Source organism: Trichoderma atroviride, chromosome 1, assembly GCF_020647795.1.
Source record: "Trichoderma atroviride chromosome 1, complete sequence".
Classification (NCBI taxonomy): domain Eukaryota; kingdom Fungi; phylum Ascomycota; class Sordariomycetes; order Hypocreales; family Hypocreaceae; genus Trichoderma; species Trichoderma atroviride.
In genome coordinates, this window is record NC_089400.1 from 2,098,436 (window position 1) to 2,117,710 (window position 19,275).

Here is a 19,275-nt window from a genome sequence, read left to right on the forward strand (position 1 = left end):
CAGCCAGTGCATGGCCGCTTTGCATCACATCACATCGCTTCCCAGGTCTCACGCACCCACCCCTTTGTTTCCGTCGTCTCTGCCCCGGGGGGAACGCTATGTATGCTCTACGGGCGATAGCACGGGGCTGTATTATCTATGATGGTATGATAGGATGGGCACTAGGTATACACAAAGGGGAGATGGTTATGTCAGTCTGTAACCGTTACGTAGTAGAAAATTCGCTGGTGTTGCGCCTCACGGCCCAGGTAAGGGCGTTGTTTGCTATTAGCCCTCTATCTAGGTAGTAAGCGGGCATGCAGTCACGAGGCACAGGAGGATAAGGAGTCGTACAAGCGAGGTTGGGAGCAGTCACAGAAATGCAAAGGAGAAACATGAGCATCAATCATGATGGATGTAAAAAGTAAAGCTGGACCATTTTGTCCGCCTTCGTATTTGAAAAAGCTATCTGAAAAGAAAATATGTCGTCAAAACCCAATAGGCCATCTGTGTGGCTGCTATTTCCAAGTAAAAAAAGAAAAATAATGCCAATATGCCGCCCAAGTACAAAGGAAAGCCATCTAGGGATATTTCTTGTCCCTATGGTGGGTTCTCAAAAGAGTGTCGTTGAGAAGAGCCCGTTCCAGGTGCTCTTGCTCGTTATCATCAAGTAGAATTCCATTCTGTCATCAATCTGTGTCGACATGCCTCGTAGAAATCCTTCTCTTGGTGCTAGGTATCATCCCGCACCCAGATTCCCATTAGCCGAAAAGCTATGCCCTTCCAAAGTAGTACAAGCATGCACTGGACTGGGGCCTGTGGCATGCTTGCAGTGCTGCTGCGTCTTGCTTGTGTCCTATCTCGCCCAATCGTCGAAAGGACCCCAAAAAGTAGGGTAGAAAACCAAGTAATAAACATTTGAAAAGCCGTCCAAATATTAACACAAGGAAAAGAAAAAGCACAATGAAAAAAAAAAAGAAGCCAAATCAAAATCAATCGCTAAAACAAGGAAATAAAAGCAACGCTTGCTCGCTCGCTAGATCCGCAAAGAAATCGTGGGAGACTCCAAAGTAGATGATTTTCATGAGAAAGCGGTTTGTTCAAATTCAAGAAGATGGTGGTGAATGCGTGAGCAAATAATCTCAAATAATGCGCATGTGGGGGGAGCCGCCCCAGAGCAACTCAAAAAGTGGCCAGCTCATCCAATCGCGGATATGGCTGTAAGAAGAGAAGAGTAAGAAAGTAACAAGAGGTTGTCAAAGAAATGAAATAAACCAAGACAAAATAGAGCAAGGGTGGAGAAGGTCGGGTTCTGCGTCATTACTGTAGCCATTTTTTTCATTCGTCATCGTGAGATTTCGCGTTTTCTTCTTTCGCGCCGGGTCTTTTTTAAATTCTTTCATGATCGTGCTTCGTTGCACTGCTGTCCGTTCTGAGCACTGTTGCACTCTACAACCATTCTGGCAAAGTTTCGGACGACGTCGTTGGGGATCTGGTCCCAAAGGAGAGTGCGAGTGTAAACCTCGGCGGCACCCAGCTGCTTGGCATTATCCCGCAGCTCAGCGAGAGCCTGGGCTAGGTTCTTGCGAGTCTTGCTGGGCATCCTGCCAGGGCGGAGGAAGTCGTGGTCACTAACACCGTTGTACTGAGCAGCAGAGAGGGAGAAGATCTGCTCGTTGGTCTGCTCTTGTGAGGGCTGCATAAGGCTATCGCCGAGCTCTACGAGCATGGACGGTGCGACAACACCATCGGCAGCCATGCCGGCCATGACACTGGCGCTAACGGGTTGGCCCCAAGTGGCAGCGGAAGGCTGAGGAGCAATAGCGTGCATGCTGGAAGAGGCACTGACGCCGGCATCCTTGAAGACGTTGTCGAGGAGATTCGCTGACGCAACTCGGACATCCTCAGACACGCGGGGGATGGAGGGCATCGAGCGGCTCGACAAGACAAAAGCGCCAACAAGGAAGAGCATGAAGAGCAGGCCGCCTTGAGACGAAGTCTTCTCGCTGTCCGAGGTGAAGGGGTTGTTGTCCTTCTTGGCCATGGCCATGGGCGGCTTAACCTCATCGGCAAAGTCGTTGAGGAAGCCATTGTCCCAGGTGCCGGCCATTTCCATGTCGTCGTAAGAGCCGGAGAAGTCGTTGGCGGCAGCGTTGGGGGGGGGATGCTGCTCTCCAGGCGCTGGACGTGGTCGGTCAGAATACCAACCTTTTTCCTCAGCTCGCCAGTCTCGATAGTGTGAGTGCGGATCATCTCGTCCTTCTCAAAAGCGAGGGTCTCGATGTAATCAACGCACTGCTGCTTCTCGAGAGTGAGCTGCTCAACCTTGGCCTTGAGGGTGGAAAGTTCATCCTCCATGTCAGTGATGACAACGGTGAAATGCTTCTTCTCATCTTCCAGGCGCTCAGTGTGCTGCTTCTTGCGCTGTCGAGAGTCGAGGCTAGCAGAACCTGTTAGTTTCATGCGGGGGGAGAAATCTGATCAGTTCAATGAATGTACTTACGCAGCTTGGCGATTTCGCAGCAGTCGCTTCTGTTGCTTGAGCTCCTTGATCTCCAACTCATCCGTAGACTGGGCAATCAACTGGTCGATGTTGCTCAAGTTTCGCTCCGCGGGGATCTCGAAACGAGCATTCTTCTTCCGGATGCCATCGCCGCGTCGCAGATCGTTGTGAGATCGAATGGCAGCGCTGCCGTCTTGCATCTTCTTGGCCGCATTTTGGCCGTCTTGCATAGACTGGCCATCAGCCAAGTTGGCGAACATGTTGCCAGAGGTGGGGAAAGGAGTGGGAGCGTGGATGGGCTGCTGAAAGATGGAGGTGTTGCCCTCAAAATCAGTCGCCATGCCACCGAAGCGCGGCTGGAAAGGCGTGGCCGTGCCGGAGCCTCCGTTCATGGCCCAGGGATTGCCTGATGAGATGAAAGGGTTGGCTGAGGGCTGGTCGAAGCGCATGTAGGGGTTGGTGCTGGTGCTGTGAGGTTCGTAGAAGGGGTTGTTGGAGGGCAGCGACTGCATGTCGACAGATTGCCAATCTTCGGTCTTGGGAGAGAAGAGAGGCCCTCCGATGCCGAAAGACTCTCGCCTGCTGTCCATGGGAGGAGAAAGATCCAGTCCTGAATCAATGCCGCTCTGGTCAAGAAGGCTGTCGTCTAAGCTGCCGTTGTCCTCTGCCTTGAAGAACTTCTGCTCAGGGCTGGCATCCATAGCCATAGGTGCTGAATAGTAGCCGTTCATTGTGACGAGGTGTGTGGCTGTGTGGGAGCGGCGTCAAGGCCGAAATGTGAGGGGAGAGGATGCAGAGGTCGACGTCAAAAACCGAACAAGAGAAATGACGACCCAAGAAGAAAAAGAGAAAAAGAGGCGAAAGAGAAATAAGTAGAAATAAGAGCGGAAACGAGGAAGAACAAAAGCACAGTAGTCGTTAAGTGCTGATACTGAAAATCTCCAAAGATGAGATGTTAGCGAAGGCGCTCAAGACGGCCTTTTTCATTTGTTGTTTGACGAGCAGCGACGGAAGTGGGCGGGGTCAGGACGAAGAAAGATCACAGGCAGCATGCGTAGGCAGTGATTTGTGATGGCGATGGATGGCTCTTGATTATGGCCAAGGGGGAAGGGTGAAGAAGCAGCGAAATGCAGAGCAAATGCAGGTCATGAAATCGTCAAGGCGTTGAAGGGTGATGGGCAGACCACAGAGTGCGGGAGGGTCGAGTGATATAAGACGGGCCAGCTGCGAAAAGGGCTGGGAGTTGGGTTTGGTGTGGGAATCGGAGGAGGGAAGCAGGGCAGGGAATCGGAACAGCGCTAAGACAGCGCTTGTGGGGGGGCTAGTTTAAGTGCGGGAGAGTGGATAGGCCAGCAGGTGGTAGTGGGAGTAGTGGGCGTAGTGGCAGTGGGAGCAGTGGGAGTAGTGGGAGAAAAACATGCAAGAGAGGAGGTGCAGCGAAGAGCGGCGACAGAGATAAAAATAAATCGACGACGCCGGATAGGCAGAGAGGAAGGGGACGGGCGATAAGAGACGGTGGATGATGGAGAGGAAAGGGCAGCTTTGCTGGACATGGTTATTGTTATTTCAATACCGGTCATGATATTGGAAGAAGCAACAATAACACTGCTGATGATGATATAAGGACATGGCAGTGGACGAAAGCAGTCATCGTCCACCAACCGGGAAGAGGGGGCAAGGAGGGAAAAAAACACACACAAAAAATAAACAAGGAAACTGACTCACTGAAATGCAATCTCGTGGTACGGGCGTTGGGAGAGGCCTCTGGTGCCGCTGCTCTCTGGCTCTCCTTTCTGCTGCGGCTGATAGAGACACACAGGAAACGAAAGACGGCTTCAAGAGCACCGAGGGCGTCGAATGGGATTCAAAGTTGAGATACTGAGCAAAGGCAGCAGATGGGGAGGAGGGGATTTCAATTATATGTACTCTCCGTACTCGCGGGGCGTATGTTTGTAGCTGCAACTGGGTAGTGGGTGCTCCATCGCACGAAGGAGGGTCAGACGTAGCCAATGGTTGAGAGTTGAGACCCAGCCCGTCATTGGTCTATGACTGCTTAGTTATCTCGTCTTAGTCAAGAAGAGTTGCCCGTCTTAAAGAGGAGGCGTTGATGCTTGATCGCCTGCGCCGATGGCCGGTACGTACCTCTCTGATAGTGATGCTAGGCTGATATCTCCGGGACAAGCACGTTGATTTGGCATGATGACAGCGTCGAGTCCTCCTCGGGCTGATAATCGCCGGAGGGTCTGGAAAGGGCGAGAGCAAGACGAGAGCGTCGTCCACGGGCTGAGGACTTGGGTGTTGGGCTCATTCGCAGTAGAAGGTACATGCTTTGGGCTCCCATGTATGTACTCTGAGGCGTCTGTGTAATACACATGTACATGCCTTACTCGCTTAGAGGTGTTTCCCATACCGCAGTCGGAGTGTGTCGCACAAAGTACAGCCCAGCCGTTGTCGATAGCGATGCTTCGTACTCCGTACCACCTACCTACTACCTCTGCTTCGTCTTCTTGCAGTACGAGTGGTGTTAGTGCGTGTGGCCGCTCGTCATCATGCTGTCGGGCTCAAACGGGTTTTGTCTAGGGTCTGGTCCTCGGGGCCGGCTTTGGACAGGGGTGCCTGTCGTGAGATTTGGCTCTCGCCTCTTTAGTACTCTTTTTTTTTTTTTTTAAATAAATTTTTTTCTTTCATTTCTTTGAGCACCGTGCTTGTAGGTAATCCTCCGCACTCCATTCTGAAGCGGCAGTGCGCCCGTACGATTAGTGCTATCAAAGCCCACGAGTGCGTGAAGGGAGTTGGACACACACAGAGTAAGTAGACTATCCCTTGTGCCCTTTGAGCATGGCACAATGGATCTCTCTGGCTAGGGCTGCGGTGGTGGGCATGCCTACCAATATCTTGTAGGTGCTCGTGCGTATGAGCAGGGTGCTGGCAGCACCTGTATGTAGGTAGATGTGATGCAGCAGTAGGTAGGTAGTATGTCATAGCCGCTATGTTTAGCCTTCTCCATCTTTCTGCTTTGTACAGTACTGAGCTCTCTCGTATGGAGGTACTTCGAGTTCACACCATTTCCAAGCTGGGCTGATCCCTGGTCCTGCTCCCTTCTTTCCACCTCATGTGGCACTCGGGATGGGACTTGGAACAACATCTTGTCCCGTACTTCGTACTCTATTCGACTTTTTTGTCTGTCTCAAGCAGGCCTCGGCATGGCCATCATCAACCACAATGACCACAACCCGCACACCTGATCGATCGGGGACCAGCGGCCTCTTGTGACTCGAAACGGCCTCTACGCGCCTCAGGTTGCGCCTAATGGGAGACCAAGCTGAACTTTGCCGCTGCCTTGGCCTTTCAGTCCAAGGTCGGCCTGATTCAAGAATCGATAAGCAACGGCGTCGTCGCCGTCATGGCCAGTCAGTCAGTCCAGCAGCGCTCAGCCCACGACGCCATGGTCAACCCATCACCCGCCTTACTAGCAGAGAAAAGGGAAAGAATTGACCTCCGGCTCGACTCGCATGAAGCAGGGCGGGTACTGAAACGAATGAGCTTCCGTCATGTCCATGGCCCATGATTGAGCCTGTCAGGTCTCGGCAAGCGGGCCATGACGGGTGGCCATCCGCGACGCCGGGAGGCAGAATCCAATCCAAGATGGATAGGCTCAACGACGGGATGAGATCCAAGACAGAGCGAATGAGAGGCGCCCGCATGCTACAGTAGTCTCGCGCCGCCGAGAAGAGGTTGGCAGATTGGGCATCAAGCTCCCGGAGTCCTGGCGACCCAACTCTCTCAGACGACCCCCCTTCCCCCAAAGGAATGAGCTGCTCCCCAGGCCTCAAGAGAGTAATGGACGGCGCTGGTCGCTCCCGCACGACCCGGACAGCGGGTGGACGCCATAGCCGCAGACTTGTGACCACTCAAAAGCTCGGGACGGGCCAGTAGTGTGCGCTCTGCTAAGGGCGATGGTGCGCAACGCCTGCTTCTTTGGCGTGCAGAGCAGTGGCCTGTGAACCACTGGCAGAGCTTGGATGGAGAAGACGGCCGCGAATCCGGCCAGTCACAGCGGAGCGGCCCTCTCGTCCACTGGCGCCGGCGTCGCTTGGTCATCGTGATGTGGCCGCGCGCTCTGGCTGGCCATCCAAGTCCCCTCACTTCTCCACGGTTTCTCGCAAGCCCCTCCCCTCTCTCGCTCTATCGGTCGTATCGTATCGTCACAGGCCATCAAATCGATAGGCAGATACCGGGGCTGCTTGGGAGGTGTCATGGCACCCATCAGGCGAGACGCAGCGTCTGGCCCAGGCCACTCATGCCTGATGTGGTTTGGACCTCATGCACTGCGACAGCCCACCTGAAAGACGCGAGGAAGGGCGACGGGGTGGGCTGACAGGTTAGGCATGTACCGCCTGGCCTGATTTGGGTGGCGAGGTACGAGCGCAGAGACCCACCGCCTTCGTACAGTGGACCAGTAACGGGCTGCCAGAAGAGCCAGCGCCGCAGCACCTGACCTCGAGCTGATTACGTGATGCACTGCACGCCCGTGCTGCCTTGCGTCGACTGTCTTTGGCCGGGCTCGGATTACTAAGTCAGGATCGAGCTGGACGACTGATCTGATGGATGTCCCGGATGGGCAGCAGCCAATATCAAGCACACGATAGTGTCATCCGCCTTGCCGTTTTGGCGCTGCCTCGCATCCTGCAACGCGTATCAGGCAAGTGCAGCCATCAATGCACGGCCATGGCGTACTGCTACTGCTACCTACAGGCCACAGTACACAGGCCCGGTCCCTAGCACCACCACTTTGGCTGGGACAGCAATGCAGCTCACCAACCGGACGGGGACAGCACTGACACGCAGCGCAACGCAACGTATTAGATAATCGCTTATCGATTGTGCCCCATCTTCTCCAACTGCGCATCCGATTCTGGCTCTCGCTCGTCCTTGTCCTGCCCATCATCATGCGCCATGCTGCCTCGCAGTGGGCTCGTGGCTGGTGCATATTTCCAACACGGGCCTTGGCCTCTCTTTGGCGGCTTCGACCTGACAACCTCCAACCAAAGAGGCGCCTGGGCTCCACTGTGCCATGGCCGCATATGAAGCGGCCATGGCCCGCCGACAACTTGCACCATTCTCCGCTGTCTGCTTTGTCGGTGTGTTTTTCCTGCTGCGCCTATCACGCTCCATCTGTTTGGTTACTCATGACGCGTGCGCGTCCGTCTGGTTAGGCATCGACGACACACTACTTTCTCACCCCTTAGGCCGTGAGGCCGATGCATCTTCAGCCCTCCACGAAGTTACCACGCACAGGACGCCTCCATAGGCCTACCTGGTCTCGGGGGACGACATGTTCGAATCCGTCTGGACAATGCCTGGGGCGAGCTGCTGTGTTCTGTGGGAAGCCTCAAGAACGGCCAATTAACAAGACCCTAAGTGCATGCGTCGCCAACCAATCAATATGGCCAGACTCACCGGATTTGACACTGAGCACTGAGACTGTGGCTTCTCAGGCGTACCAGAACAGCGTCCTGGCTCCATTCGAAGCTGGTTTGCTGGTCATTTTTCAACCGCGGCGGTGCCATCTTTCAGGCCTTGCTGCCAGCCGGGACTGAGGGCAAACTTGGGGTTTAGCCTTGGCTGCTATCCGGTCCAATATCGCCCATTGGCTGTCTGCGGCTGGACAGGGAAACGTCTCCCGGTGGTGCCAGACAAGATTGGTCTTGATCATGCCTCAATCATAGGCGATTGCATGATTGACTGCCACCTGGGTGGTCTCTAGTGAGACAACAAAGCCGGCTCGATGTTCAGCCCGTGCCGCGGTTATACCATTCATAAAATCTCATGTCGAGCTACGTATCTGTGTATCTTCTCTGCACGGGGCCCGGGATCAAGACCAATGGAGATCAACAGAGTTGGATGTACAGAGTACCTCCCTCATCAAGACTCTGACTGCGCCTCCTGTGGATACGTACTTGCGAATGTTGGTTCGACATCATTTGCTCAAGCCCGAACCCCAAGTTCAAATGGGAACAAAGGATACAAAAATTCAGGCTCAACCGAGAACCCAACTTGGCAGCTCGTTCTTGGCTGTGAGGAGATACGACGGGTATTCCAGAGGACCCTCTACTTTCCCTCGGCCATCCTTATCTCGTGATAGCAGTTTGACTCGCGGGGAGGGCCAGCACGTTCTTCCGTCTATGGCGCCACCATCCACTGCGGTTGGCTCGGCTGAAGATTTTTATTTTTTTTATTTTCATGTTATTTTTTTTTTTCTATTCCCCCCCCAATTCTGGCCATTCAGAGCTAGGGATTTCCTCCAGTGGTAATATTGACGCGCCCAACCAACGGCTGACAGTCCACAACGGGCTTCGTCGCTCAATATTGTCTGTCGTTTACTAATGACTACGCTGGTCACTCTCGCAGGAAAGCCAAGCACTAACTGACTGGTAGTGCTTGTGCTAGGCGATGATGGTCTACTATAGTAGCTCGGGAGTGCGTGTAGCTTGATGAATTCGCCCGCGGTGATCACAAGCGGTCTACGCAAAACTCCCTTCGGCTTAGAGTCGCCCGTCGATATCAAGCCAATCCGGCCAAGATAGTCTTGACTCGCTGGCTAGCAATTGGTGGGCTAGTCTTGTTCCTTGGCGCAAGTTAGAGGCCAAAAATATCGAACGGGAACACTATCAGTATGTCCTTCAGAAGCTATTCCAAAGCCCAGGGATGATATAGCCCTCATGGTTGTGCGCTAAAGTCCAAGCTGAGCTGGGGTTTTCATGCACGCTACGAATGTGCGGTCAGCATCGCGAGCACCCACCAAGAACGGAGCACGAAACGGGTACCTGTTGCTACCGTTAGTGCTCCGTTTGCTAGTACGGCGCCATACGTAAGACCTACGTTTATACCTCAAAAGTACGGAAGGCTACTTGCAGAGTCGCCGTATCAAGCAAAATATTGCATACTGGGTGCCTTCTAATCACAGAAGAGGTCGTTTTGAAGACTCTACTAGTCTTTGATGTGAAAACTTTGAGAGAAAAAAAAAAAAGGGGGGGGGGGGGCGGAGTTTTAGTATCGTATTGGTACGGCTATGAGCCACCATGCTGAAGCCTGCTTTTTCTTTCTCTCTGATACCAGCTCTCAGGATGCACACCTACTTGGTACAGTGTCTATTTCAACTCTACTTGTATTATATGGCCATGGTTCCATTCTGGTCTTGCAAAGTATCAACGCCACTCCACTCAAGTAGTCTGCGGTTAAAGGAGTTAGTGCCTTGTTAGCCAGGCACAGAAGGAATCCAGCCTCGGTTGAGCATGGATGGCATCAGTATTGAAGCGTGGTTTTGAGGTGACGAGAGTAATTACAGCTGGATTAGCAGCTGATTTGCGATTACACTTCCGATCAAATGTATCGGCCAAAGCTCCACTCTCAACGGCGATCAGACGATAAACTCTCGATGCGAACGCCTATGCCCAAATCACCAAACACTAACTACCGATGAAAACAAAAAAGATGACAAGCATAGTTTATGTGCATATGAAAGAGCCGCTGAGACAGTGCCGGCCAAGCCAGAATATGAAGAGCCAGGGGCAGAGAATAAGCGGGCATCTCATCTTTCCTCGCATGGTCGACGCGGAAGCACGAATTTCACGCTCACTGTCCGCATCACGGGAGACAAGCGGAACCCCAGGGAGATGAGTCACCGAACACCGTTCGCCGGAGAGCCCCATCTCTTTGCCTACGGGGATCACGACCCGGACGGAGCTTTCGCTAATACGTATGGAGACCGGGGACCCTACCCTACAGACCTAGAAAACTAGAAAGCAAAAGAGAAAAAAAGAAGACAAGACGACCAAAAAACGCACGTGGACGAGAGTCGCTCAAGCTACGAGTTCTAGGATCATCCTAGTTCCTGAGCTCTTCGCATCACCGACTTTAAGCTTTGTGTGGATAACCATTCTGAAACATTCCTGCACAAGGATGAATAGTGCGTGAGCTAAATCGACGGCGGTGAATCGACCTGATGGATCTTGATGGATACTGAACTGCGAGCCTCCCCCAATCACGGGGACGACAGATACATGTACGAGTATAACAGATCGCGACGCGGAACATGCGTAGAAGCCTTTTATGCTTCATTCAGACAAGACGGGGCTTCTAAGCAAGTGTTGCAAGAGTCATGGATGCCTGCTGCAAGTTATCAAGCAAGCGGGTGGCCTGTTATACCAAGATCCCATGAGGGAGAAGTCGGTGTGATACCAAAAGCTGGGACAAGGCGAAAGGAAGTCGGCAGGCGACACACGTCCGACGGCATCTAGGTATGGGCACATGTCAAAAAGGCAATCCTTCGTCATATGGACTGATATCTACATCAATGTCTTACTCATGATCTTCAGTCAACGACATTCGCAAGTACGAGTACCTACCGTAGCATGGTGTTACTGCCTGCGATACTCGTATGGAAGAGAAACGGGGGATCTGCTTGTACGGAGTACATAGGCTACTCCGCACTGCATAGCTCCATGTCTCACTAGGAAAACACGCGATGCTGTTGAACACGGTCTGCGAGCACTTTCTGGACGGACCTGGCAAGCCTGAGGCTCAAACCCTTGGCCTCGCTCTCACAGGCAGCTGCATGCCTCTGCTGCAAGCAGGCTGCGGGAAGCCGGGGTTGGATCGCAGCCTGGCCAGTCAGTGGACGTCTGGACGTCTTTGTCTGATGTGCTAGGGCTTTAGCATGGGGGAGGACTGCATCACCAGAGCATCGCATACCCTATCGCCGTCCGCTCTCCTTTTACCTGCGGCGCTCCGCAGAGAGACAACCCGGCACGCATACGACTTGCGTACAGTACTGTATGTACATGCTACCACTGTTTTGTACAAGTACGCATGTACGGACCTGGGTAGGTGAGCATTGACTCCGTAAGAATGCATGGCATCCGATGCCTCTCTTTGTCTTTGGTAGGCGCTGCTATCACTTGATCTCGACCATCGTCGCTTTGTCCAAGCGCGCTTGCGCATCCGTTCCCGCTTTTGCCGAAGACCTGGCCTTTTTTTTTCTTTTTCTTTTTTTTCCCTTTTTAAAAAAAATTCTGTTTCTGTTTCTCTTTTCCTAAGCTTTCCGGTATCGCCCGTGATTGACAAAGGAGCAGGTGTTTGCTTAGTTAGAGCGGACGATACTGGCGGTGAAGGAGTCCCCAAGCCTCTTTCAGCCTTTCCGGATGTAGTCCCCGGCGGGCGTGAGCTTAAAGGAACTTGGGCGATGTGCTAAAATAGGTAGTAGTAGCTTGCATGAATTATTGCCTGGCGCGTTCAAGAGCTGAAAAAATCAAGAAAAAGGAAGAGAACAAAATCATAATAGCGTAGGACATGCAGAATTTGTCATTTGTCCTATGTTGAAGGCTGATGCCAAAGAGTGGGAGGGGATTAACACGCCTCCCTCACCTGAGCAATTAGTCAGTCGGATTGCCCGCGCCAGGGAGAGATAATCGTCTATTTATGGCCAAGGAAGATGATCATGCCGCCCATCTGAAACCAGTCATCATGTATCTATACGGCGATGGGCAGTGCGAAGTGGGTTTAGTGGCGATATCGATATAGGGATCCATGCCCCCATCGACCATCAACCAAGCGGGCAGTTCTGGTTTTTGTATTACTACGTTGGTCGGTAGCAGGGCTTACATTTTTCTTCTAGGATCAACCCAAGAGAAAAAAAGAAAAAAAGAAAAAGACTCCACTTGTTTGACCATGACGGCTTCTGCAGCTGGGCGAAAGGGTACCGCGGTCTATCCGGACGAAGAGTGCGGCTTTGAGAGCAAGGAGATGTGATATTATCTATAGTTGCCTCGGAAGAGGATTCTCTTTTGCTGCAATGACAAGGCAAGGGTCTGATACTTCCACTTTTTTTCTTCCCCCTTCTTAACAGGCATTCAACCTGCAAGCTATGTTTCAACGACGGACTTGTCTTTTCTTGAATCCGAGGCAAGACGGTCGTTGGGGCTTCAGCTTGGCCAGTGGCAAAGCTCGAGTGTGCCATTGCTCAAGCAAGGAGCCCCAGGATAGCTTAATGTACGTCTGCGTATAGCTCTATGTATTATGTGAGGAGTTGCTTGAAGGCTATTAGTCGAGATGGGGGGACGAGGACGAAGAGGAGGCCCGTCTCAAATCGCCACTGGAGGAGGAGGACCCGGCATTGCAGGGCCCTAAACCTGCAGATGGCCCGGCTCTTTTTTTCCCTGCTGCTGCTGCTGCTATACCCTCGTCTTTTTTTTTTTTTTTTTTGTTTTCTGTGCGGATGATATTTGACAGATGCTGCATGAGGGGACCAAGATTAGGTGCTTTTTTGCAGGGTTTTGCCTCTGCTCGAGCCACTTTGGCGGCGATATGGGGAGGGGAGGGGGTCCTGCGTAACTCTTGGCCTATAAGGAAAGGCCTTTTTTTTTGTGTGCGTCTCCCCCCGTTTATTGGATTTTTGGTTAGTTTTTGTAGAAAGGTTTTCGAGTTGAATTTTGCCACTGGATCTACCGGATAAATTGGACTGCATTGGAATTTGTGAAATCTCGGATAGGGCTTTGCATAGATGGTTTGTTCGATAGTGGATTGTGATATTTGACGTCTGGAGAGGGTTTATAGGGAGGCGAAAGAGGGTTTAGGGACAAGATGTAGAATATACGATGAGTATATTTGTTTGACATTTATTCTTGGGGGCTTTATGGGCAAGTGCTCCAATTTGAGGTTTGGGGTATGAGATATTCGTCATTTTCACTCATTCTTGTTGACCCATAAAAACATTTTACAGTACACGGTCTGTTGTGTTGAACGGGAGAAGTCGTAGAGAGATACGCATGTTGTAGCTCAATGTCAGAGATTATTGAAGTAAGAAGACGATGGTACTTTTAGTTTCTGATATGAAAGGGTGCGTTGAGAGTGGAAGACGCTCATGGTGGACGAGGGTTAAATTTCCATAACTCATGAGGTGAGATCTCGGGAGTGTGATGTGCGTTTATTGAGGTTTATGAGTTTCATATGTCTACCGAGAGAGATGAAATACCTAGCTCGGTGGTATATATGCCCAACGGTTGTAATTATATAAGTGTATTTGACTTTGATAGCGCTCAATGATTTAAAACTTCCTACGCCGGTTTCTCTGGCTTGTTCTGGCAATTATTTCTCTAAAGTGTTTTGTTACTGTTATAGATGGCGTATTTGGTCAGAGAGGCTGCTTTTATTCTGCCTCTTATACCCTTGGGATTAATATTGTACCAAAAGTACATGCATTAGGCTTCTTTGTCCTAGATGCTACGCCCTTTCTGAACACTGTTTCAATATCTTGGTAGATACTTGGACCCTTGCTAGTCCCCTTATGAACTCCCTGGTGTTTTTTAGATCAATTGATGCAGCTACAGTTGCTACTAAAAAGAGTGTATTGAAGATGTGATCCTATAGTAGGGTGGCCGCGGTATTCTTATGCTGTCTGACAATGTCTTATAAGACGATGTATTTAGCGACGACAGCATAAGAATCGTTCTTATATAAGTAAGCATAAAGAGGAAGACTGCCATGTTTTTGCAGTGCAGTATATGCATGCCTCTCACGTACAGATACTCTATGCTTTGATGCTATTCACGCCGTTTGACGCAATGTAGCATCTTAAAAGCCTTTGACAAGTCTTATAAAGCAAGTATTATGATTTCAAGTCAAACGAGCCCGTTCAAGTATGAGTATGCCACGGAATATGAGTCGAGTCTTGTGAGTACTACTTTTAATACAAAATAAGACTATCGTGCTCGTGCAATCCTTCAAAGGTTGGTGCTAATCGCTTCAGCGCTCAAGACAGCTATTATTGTGTGGCTACATGTACCCAAAAGTAAAGGTCATATCCTTTTCTATCCGTCTTTCAACAATAACACGGAGACTAGACAGAAATAAACCACTTCATATGTAATGCCAAAGAAAATCCTTTACTAAACAACGCCTGCAAGTTGAATCAATCGCTCGCCAGCTTGGAGGTTGGCATACTCATAAACCTTGGACTCGGGAGGAAACGTCCCGTTGGCCGCCCAGAGGTCGATCAGAGGCTGCATCGGCTCCAGGTCCTGCTTGCCCAGCATGTCCAGCGCCGTGGCCGTTAGCAAAAAGTGGGAAAAGCAGCTGTTCAGCTGCTTCTCCAAGTTGAGGTGGTAGTAGGGTTCTGAAAAGTGTGCCCAGTAGAGATGAGCATACACTCGGAACATTTGGCGGAATATCATCTGACAAATGTCAATGAACTTTTCTGGGAAGCCAGATCGCTTGCCGGTCCAGTCGCTCTCTCCGGGGTTGGTGAGCTGAGACAGCGGAGTTGAAGACATGGCAGGGTTGTGAGAATGAGAGACGCCAGCAGGATCGGTTGGGAAGATGGCGGTATCATCAACCTTTCCGGCGATCCATCGCTGCATCAGGGTCATGTATTCATGAGCCGGTAATTCGACTGGCTCACGTCGGCTATTGAGCCAAGTGAAGGAGTGGTTTCTAAAAAAATTGAGGTGAATAGGTGCACTTGGATTGAAGATGAGCAGCAGGGGACTCCAACTACTTACGCTCCAGCAGACATTCGAGGACAAGAAGTCGGATTGCAAATGGTATTCCCCGTCTCCTCCTTTGCGTGAACTACCTGGACAAAATTCCACAGGTTACGATAGTGCTCGACAACTGTGTAATGTTTGTGAGCGCTGTGATCCATGGCAAAGAATACAAAGGAAAGGCTACTGACCCTGGTGAGCTACCCATTCTCCTTGCTCAACTGTCTTTGGCCGTGCGCTCAGGGTCATAAAGTTTCCCTTGACGATGTGCTTTGCACAGTTGGAGTTGAGCCACAGCGGAAGCGGCCGCGGGAGGTGGTAAGAGTTGATAACATCATCGCCGGTAGCCATTGCGTCTGGTTGGGCCATTCCACCAGGCTGAGGAGAAGAGACTGAGGCGGGAAAAGAGGGAGTTCTCTCAGGTAGCCTGGCCGAAGATATCTTGGGAGATGAGGCGACGTCGGATGAGGGATGCGGCAGGGGGCCCTGGGAGCTCTGTGATGGGGATGGGCTTTTAGGCCCGCCTCGGAAACGAGCGTTGCTAGGGGATGCGGTTAGTGGAAAGACGTCAATTGTAGTCTTTGCAGTCTTGAGAGAACAAGAGGTCGACAGCGATGTGTCAGCGCGGTGGGCAGGATAGTAGAGCAAAAGCGAAGAGAGACGCGTGAGCTTCGCTTAAAGGACTTTAGCGTCTCGCATGAGGCTTAAGTTGATACAGATGCCGAAGCGTGCAGGGAATGGCCGGTGTGTGTACGGCTCTTATAAATAGAAAGGTGAGTGGGAAAGGGGTAGCAAAATAGGAAATGTGATGGATGGGCATCAGGGGTGGGGACTGGCCTTGCAGCCTTTCCTCTGCTAGGAGTAGGTATATAAGGCACGCGGGACGCATCCAGGCCACGTCGACTGAGGAGCGTTTCCAAGCAGCTGCCAAGTGCCATTCACTGCATGGCTGCCATCGACATGAGAAAAGGTCTGTATCTAGCAGCGTGGCTCAAGTGATGAGAGCCGTCTCTGAGATATCGATAATGCCTAAAAGTGGCCCCTTGGGAGCTTCTCCCGTCCGGGGTGCCCAGCTCGACTTGCTGGCCTCGTTGGACGGTCCTGAGCAATGCGGAGAAGCCCAAGCTGTGAAGCTTTCTGGTAATGGCATCTCCCACTGAAGACGCCGACGTGAATGCATTCAATGGCGACAATGGCATGCTGGATACATGGACAGGCTGCTCGAGACGCTTGCCCCTCACCGCTGGGGATGCCTGTTTCAGGACCCCTCCCTCGATGAAGCCTAATCGGGCAGTTTTCCAACAAGAGAGTGCAGCAGCTGCGATATCAGAGGAACATACCTGGAAAACAAATTGCTGGGTGAAAAGGCAGAAAAGCAAAAGGCGACGGGAAAAGATGCACAAACAACGGCCAGAATCAGACTGCAGCACTTACATGCCAGAAAAGAGGTTGGACATTGCAAAAAGGCGGGGTGAAAATGGTGGGTGCAGTAAACAGTGGTCAGAGTGGCTCCAGCCTTGTCACGGGATCCTATGCAGAGAGAAAAATAGGGGTGCAGGAGAGCCGGTCCAGAGAGCTGCAGAAGGGATGGACGTGGTGCAGGCTGTCTTTGTTGGGCTGTTGCCGGGCGTGAAAAGTGGCCAATTCGGAGGCCAAAAAAACAAGGAGAGCTTCTCTTTGCGTGAGTTGTTAAAAAGCTAAGATATCCAAGCCGCGGACGGGTTGTTGGTCTTAGGCTTTAGACTAGTAATACGTGACGACGCCGTTTATTAACAGGTAGCACCTGGTAGCCGTTGAGCTGGCGGGCGCTATAACAAAGTACGAAGTACGAGGAGCGGCGTATTGACACGGGGAATTAGTGCATTTTGGATCGAGTAATGAGGCGAGGTGAGGGCAACTTGGGCATGGCACAATCTCGCCTCTTCCCCCTTGGCTAGCGATAGCTTGACCGTGTGGAGGTTTCAGGTCGGCCATTTAGCCGCTGATGGGAGGTTTGTGCTATTGGCGGTGACTTGACCAAGTTGAAGCAGATTATCAGCAATTGTCAATGAGGTATCAAGTGAAAAGCCTCTTTACAATGTTTGGTTATTGGCATCTGTGTGCGAACCAAACCAATACATGCACATAATACTTGGGATTCAGACTGAGCTACCTATTAAACAACGTGAGTTCGGAGGTCGTCTTGGAAATTGCTCCTTTTCTTAAAAAAATACTTTTTCTCACATGTTCTCATAAAGCAACATCCTCTCTTCAACTCTCATCCCTCTTCACATGCAAGATGCTACGCTGCTACCCTATTCTCTAGCATTAGCCCACTTATGGCCAGCCTTGCGCCCAATCGGATGAGGCAAACCATATGACTAAGCAGAACCAAGCCCGATAGACAAGTGTGGCTGGTGCATGCTTCACCAGCCACAGGCGCTGAGCTGCTGCAGTCAATTGTGAACCGCGCTCTTCCAGCGTGCCTCGCGCAGCAGATTTCGAAGCCGCAGCCTTGCAGCCCCATTTCATCCTCGCCCATCCGCTATTTGACCCATTGGCACACTGGTGCCTTTTCCGAGTCCAAGACTTCTCAGAAGCAACTTTTCGGGTGGCAACGCTTTCGCAATAAGACGCAATGTCCGATTCGGAGGATCCCCTCGATGCCATTGACGAGGGCGGCGATGACCTTTTTGGAGATGAGGGTGACGAAGGAGATGCCTCGCCCCAGGCGCGCATTCTAGACGACGATGACCTCGCCTCAGACCCCGAAGCTTACGGCGAGGCTGAGCCACGAGACTACGATGGGAGCCAGTCGCGACATGAAACAAAAGATAGGATCGTTATGGCCGTTCAAGCCTATCGCCATCGTGTCCCTAAACCATCTGATGACGCGGTAAGTGCTTGGATCGTTAAGCATTATCTGGGTGATCAAATGGCTGACTGTTCAACTAGCTTCGGATATTGCGCGTCCCGAAATTCGTCAAATTCCTGCCCGAGCCGTACGAAGAAGAATCATTCCGGCCATCTGAATTCGACCTTGAGAACGCCAAGGCAGAGCACCCAAAACACGTCGTGCGAGTTCGCAGAGATGCCACCACCAACGAATTGAAGAGCAATACGAATATCTACCGGTGGAGTGATGGCTCTGTTACGATTTCCATTGGTGGCGAGCAATATGAAATCCAGAAGAAAGCGCTGGCTCCAGGCAAAGGACAGCCTTACGATGAACTAAAAGACGGCCACTACTACGCTGCGGCTGCTGAATTGAGCAGCAATCTGCTCATGACGGTGGGCCACTTGACAGAACAATATACTGTCAGACCAAACAAGGCTGTTGGTGACAATGCCCTGTCCGTCTTGGCAGAGAGAATGGCTTTGGCTAGCAAGTCGTCTGCAAGCAGTGGCATGATTATCAAAACGACCGTGGACCCTGAGTTACAAAAGAAGCAAGCCGAGTTGGCAGAGAAGGAGCGGATGAAGGCTCAGCGAAAGCGCGAGAATGCCGTAGCCAAAATAGACGGTGGGCTGGGGCGATCCGGTCGCGGCGGCCTGTCGATTGGCGGCCTGGAGGGCGCTCGTTCTGGTGCAGCCCGGAAGAGAGGGGCTCCTGGCTCTGCGCGACCCAAGAGACGGCGTCCAGAATATGATTCTGACGATGACCTCCCTCAGGGAGTCTCGCGACATGAAGACTACGACTTGGACGATGGCTTTTTGGTGGGTAGCGATGAGGAGATTGAGAGTGGCGCTGATGAAGACGAAGAGGAGGACATCCTGGACGATGACGACGAAGATGAAGCACCCCGATCTAAAAGACAACGAACCAAAGAACCCGAAGACGATGAGGATGCGGAAGGAGACGAGGTGGAACCGATGGAGACGTCTGGCAGGTCGGGCAGGCGGCGAAACGTTATTGACGATGACGATGACTGAGGCGTATAATAAGGAGACTCGCAGTCAGGAAGATGGAATGACTGCGTGTTGGCAAGGGCCTATTGGACCCTTTTTCATATCTAACTTGGTTTGCTTGGTAATTGATCTGCGACAAAAATAATACAGATAGGGGTTGCGGCTACATTCACTCTTTTTCGCACATTTGGTGTTACATAGCCGTATGCATTCAATTGTCATTGCTTGTGTCCTTTATGATGATACTAATGGCGGTGATACGTTGATATGAAGTCGAATGATCTCGCACTTAGAGACTGACCCATTAATGAGTTGACTCGCTCGCTCCATATCACATACTAGGCAAATCGCGGCTCCCAACATTGC

At 51.5% G+C, this 19,275-nt stretch overlaps 7 protein-coding genes across 7 annotated transcripts; 2 read left to right on the forward strand and 5 right to left on the reverse strand.

Annotated features, from left to right (window-relative positions):
- Positions 1–1,378: 1,378 nt before the first annotated feature.
- TrAtP1_000790 (uncharacterized protein) lies at positions 1,379–1,681 on the reverse strand (the record flags this gene model as incomplete). Its single annotated transcript, XM_066110718.1, has 1 exon — positions 1,379–1,681. One exon carries the CDS (start codon positions 1,679–1,681, stop codon positions 1,379–1,381), a length of 303 nt encoding a protein of 100 aa, XP_065966791.1.
- Positions 1,682–1,698: 17 nt separating this feature from the next.
- TrAtP1_000791 (uncharacterized protein) lies at positions 1,699–3,213 on the reverse strand (the record flags this gene model as incomplete). The annotated part of the gene is made up of 2 exons (XM_014090783.2): positions 1,699–2,419; positions 2,483–3,213. 2 exons carry the CDS (start codon positions 3,211–3,213, stop codon positions 1,699–1,701), a joined length of 1,452 nt encoding a protein of 483 aa, XP_013946258.2.
- Positions 3,214–3,246: 33 nt separating this feature from the next.
- On the reverse strand, positions 3,247–4,680 carry TrAtP1_000792 (uncharacterized protein; the record flags this gene model as incomplete). Its single annotated transcript, XM_066110719.1, has 2 exons — positions 3,247–3,421; positions 4,625–4,680. 2 exons carry the CDS (start codon positions 4,678–4,680, stop codon positions 3,247–3,249), a joined length of 231 nt encoding a protein of 76 aa, XP_065966792.1.
- Positions 4,681–7,795: 3,115 nt separating this feature from the next.
- On the reverse strand, positions 7,796–8,052 carry TrAtP1_000793 (uncharacterized protein; the record flags this gene model as incomplete). Its single annotated transcript, XM_014090785.1, has 2 exons — positions 7,796–7,862; positions 7,943–8,052. The coding sequence occupies 2 exons, from the start codon at positions 8,050–8,052 to the stop codon at positions 7,796–7,798; spliced, it is 177 nt and encodes a 58-aa protein (XP_013946260.1).
- Positions 8,053–8,448: 396 nt separating this feature from the next.
- On the forward strand, positions 8,449–8,796 carry TrAtP1_000794 (uncharacterized protein; the record flags this gene model as incomplete). Its single annotated transcript, XM_014090786.2, has 1 exon — positions 8,449–8,796. One exon carries the CDS (start codon positions 8,449–8,451, stop codon positions 8,794–8,796), a length of 348 nt encoding a protein of 115 aa, XP_013946261.2.
- A 5,631-nt stretch (positions 8,797–14,427) lies between these two features.
- Positions 14,428–16,478, reverse strand: TrAtP1_000795 (uncharacterized protein; the record flags this gene model as incomplete). The annotated part of the gene is made up of 4 exons (XM_014090787.2): positions 14,428–14,971; positions 15,040–15,151; positions 15,213–15,562; positions 16,456–16,478. 4 exons carry the CDS (start codon positions 16,476–16,478, stop codon positions 14,428–14,430), a joined length of 1,029 nt encoding a protein of 342 aa, XP_013946262.1.
- A 1,160-nt stretch (positions 16,479–17,638) lies between these two features.
- Positions 17,639–18,933, forward strand: TrAtP1_000796 (uncharacterized protein; the record flags this gene model as incomplete). The annotated part of the gene is made up of 2 exons (XM_014090788.2): positions 17,639–17,896; positions 17,956–18,933. 2 exons carry the CDS (start codon positions 17,639–17,641, stop codon positions 18,931–18,933), a joined length of 1,236 nt encoding a protein of 411 aa, XP_013946263.1.
- Positions 18,934–19,275: the final 342 nt, after the last annotated feature.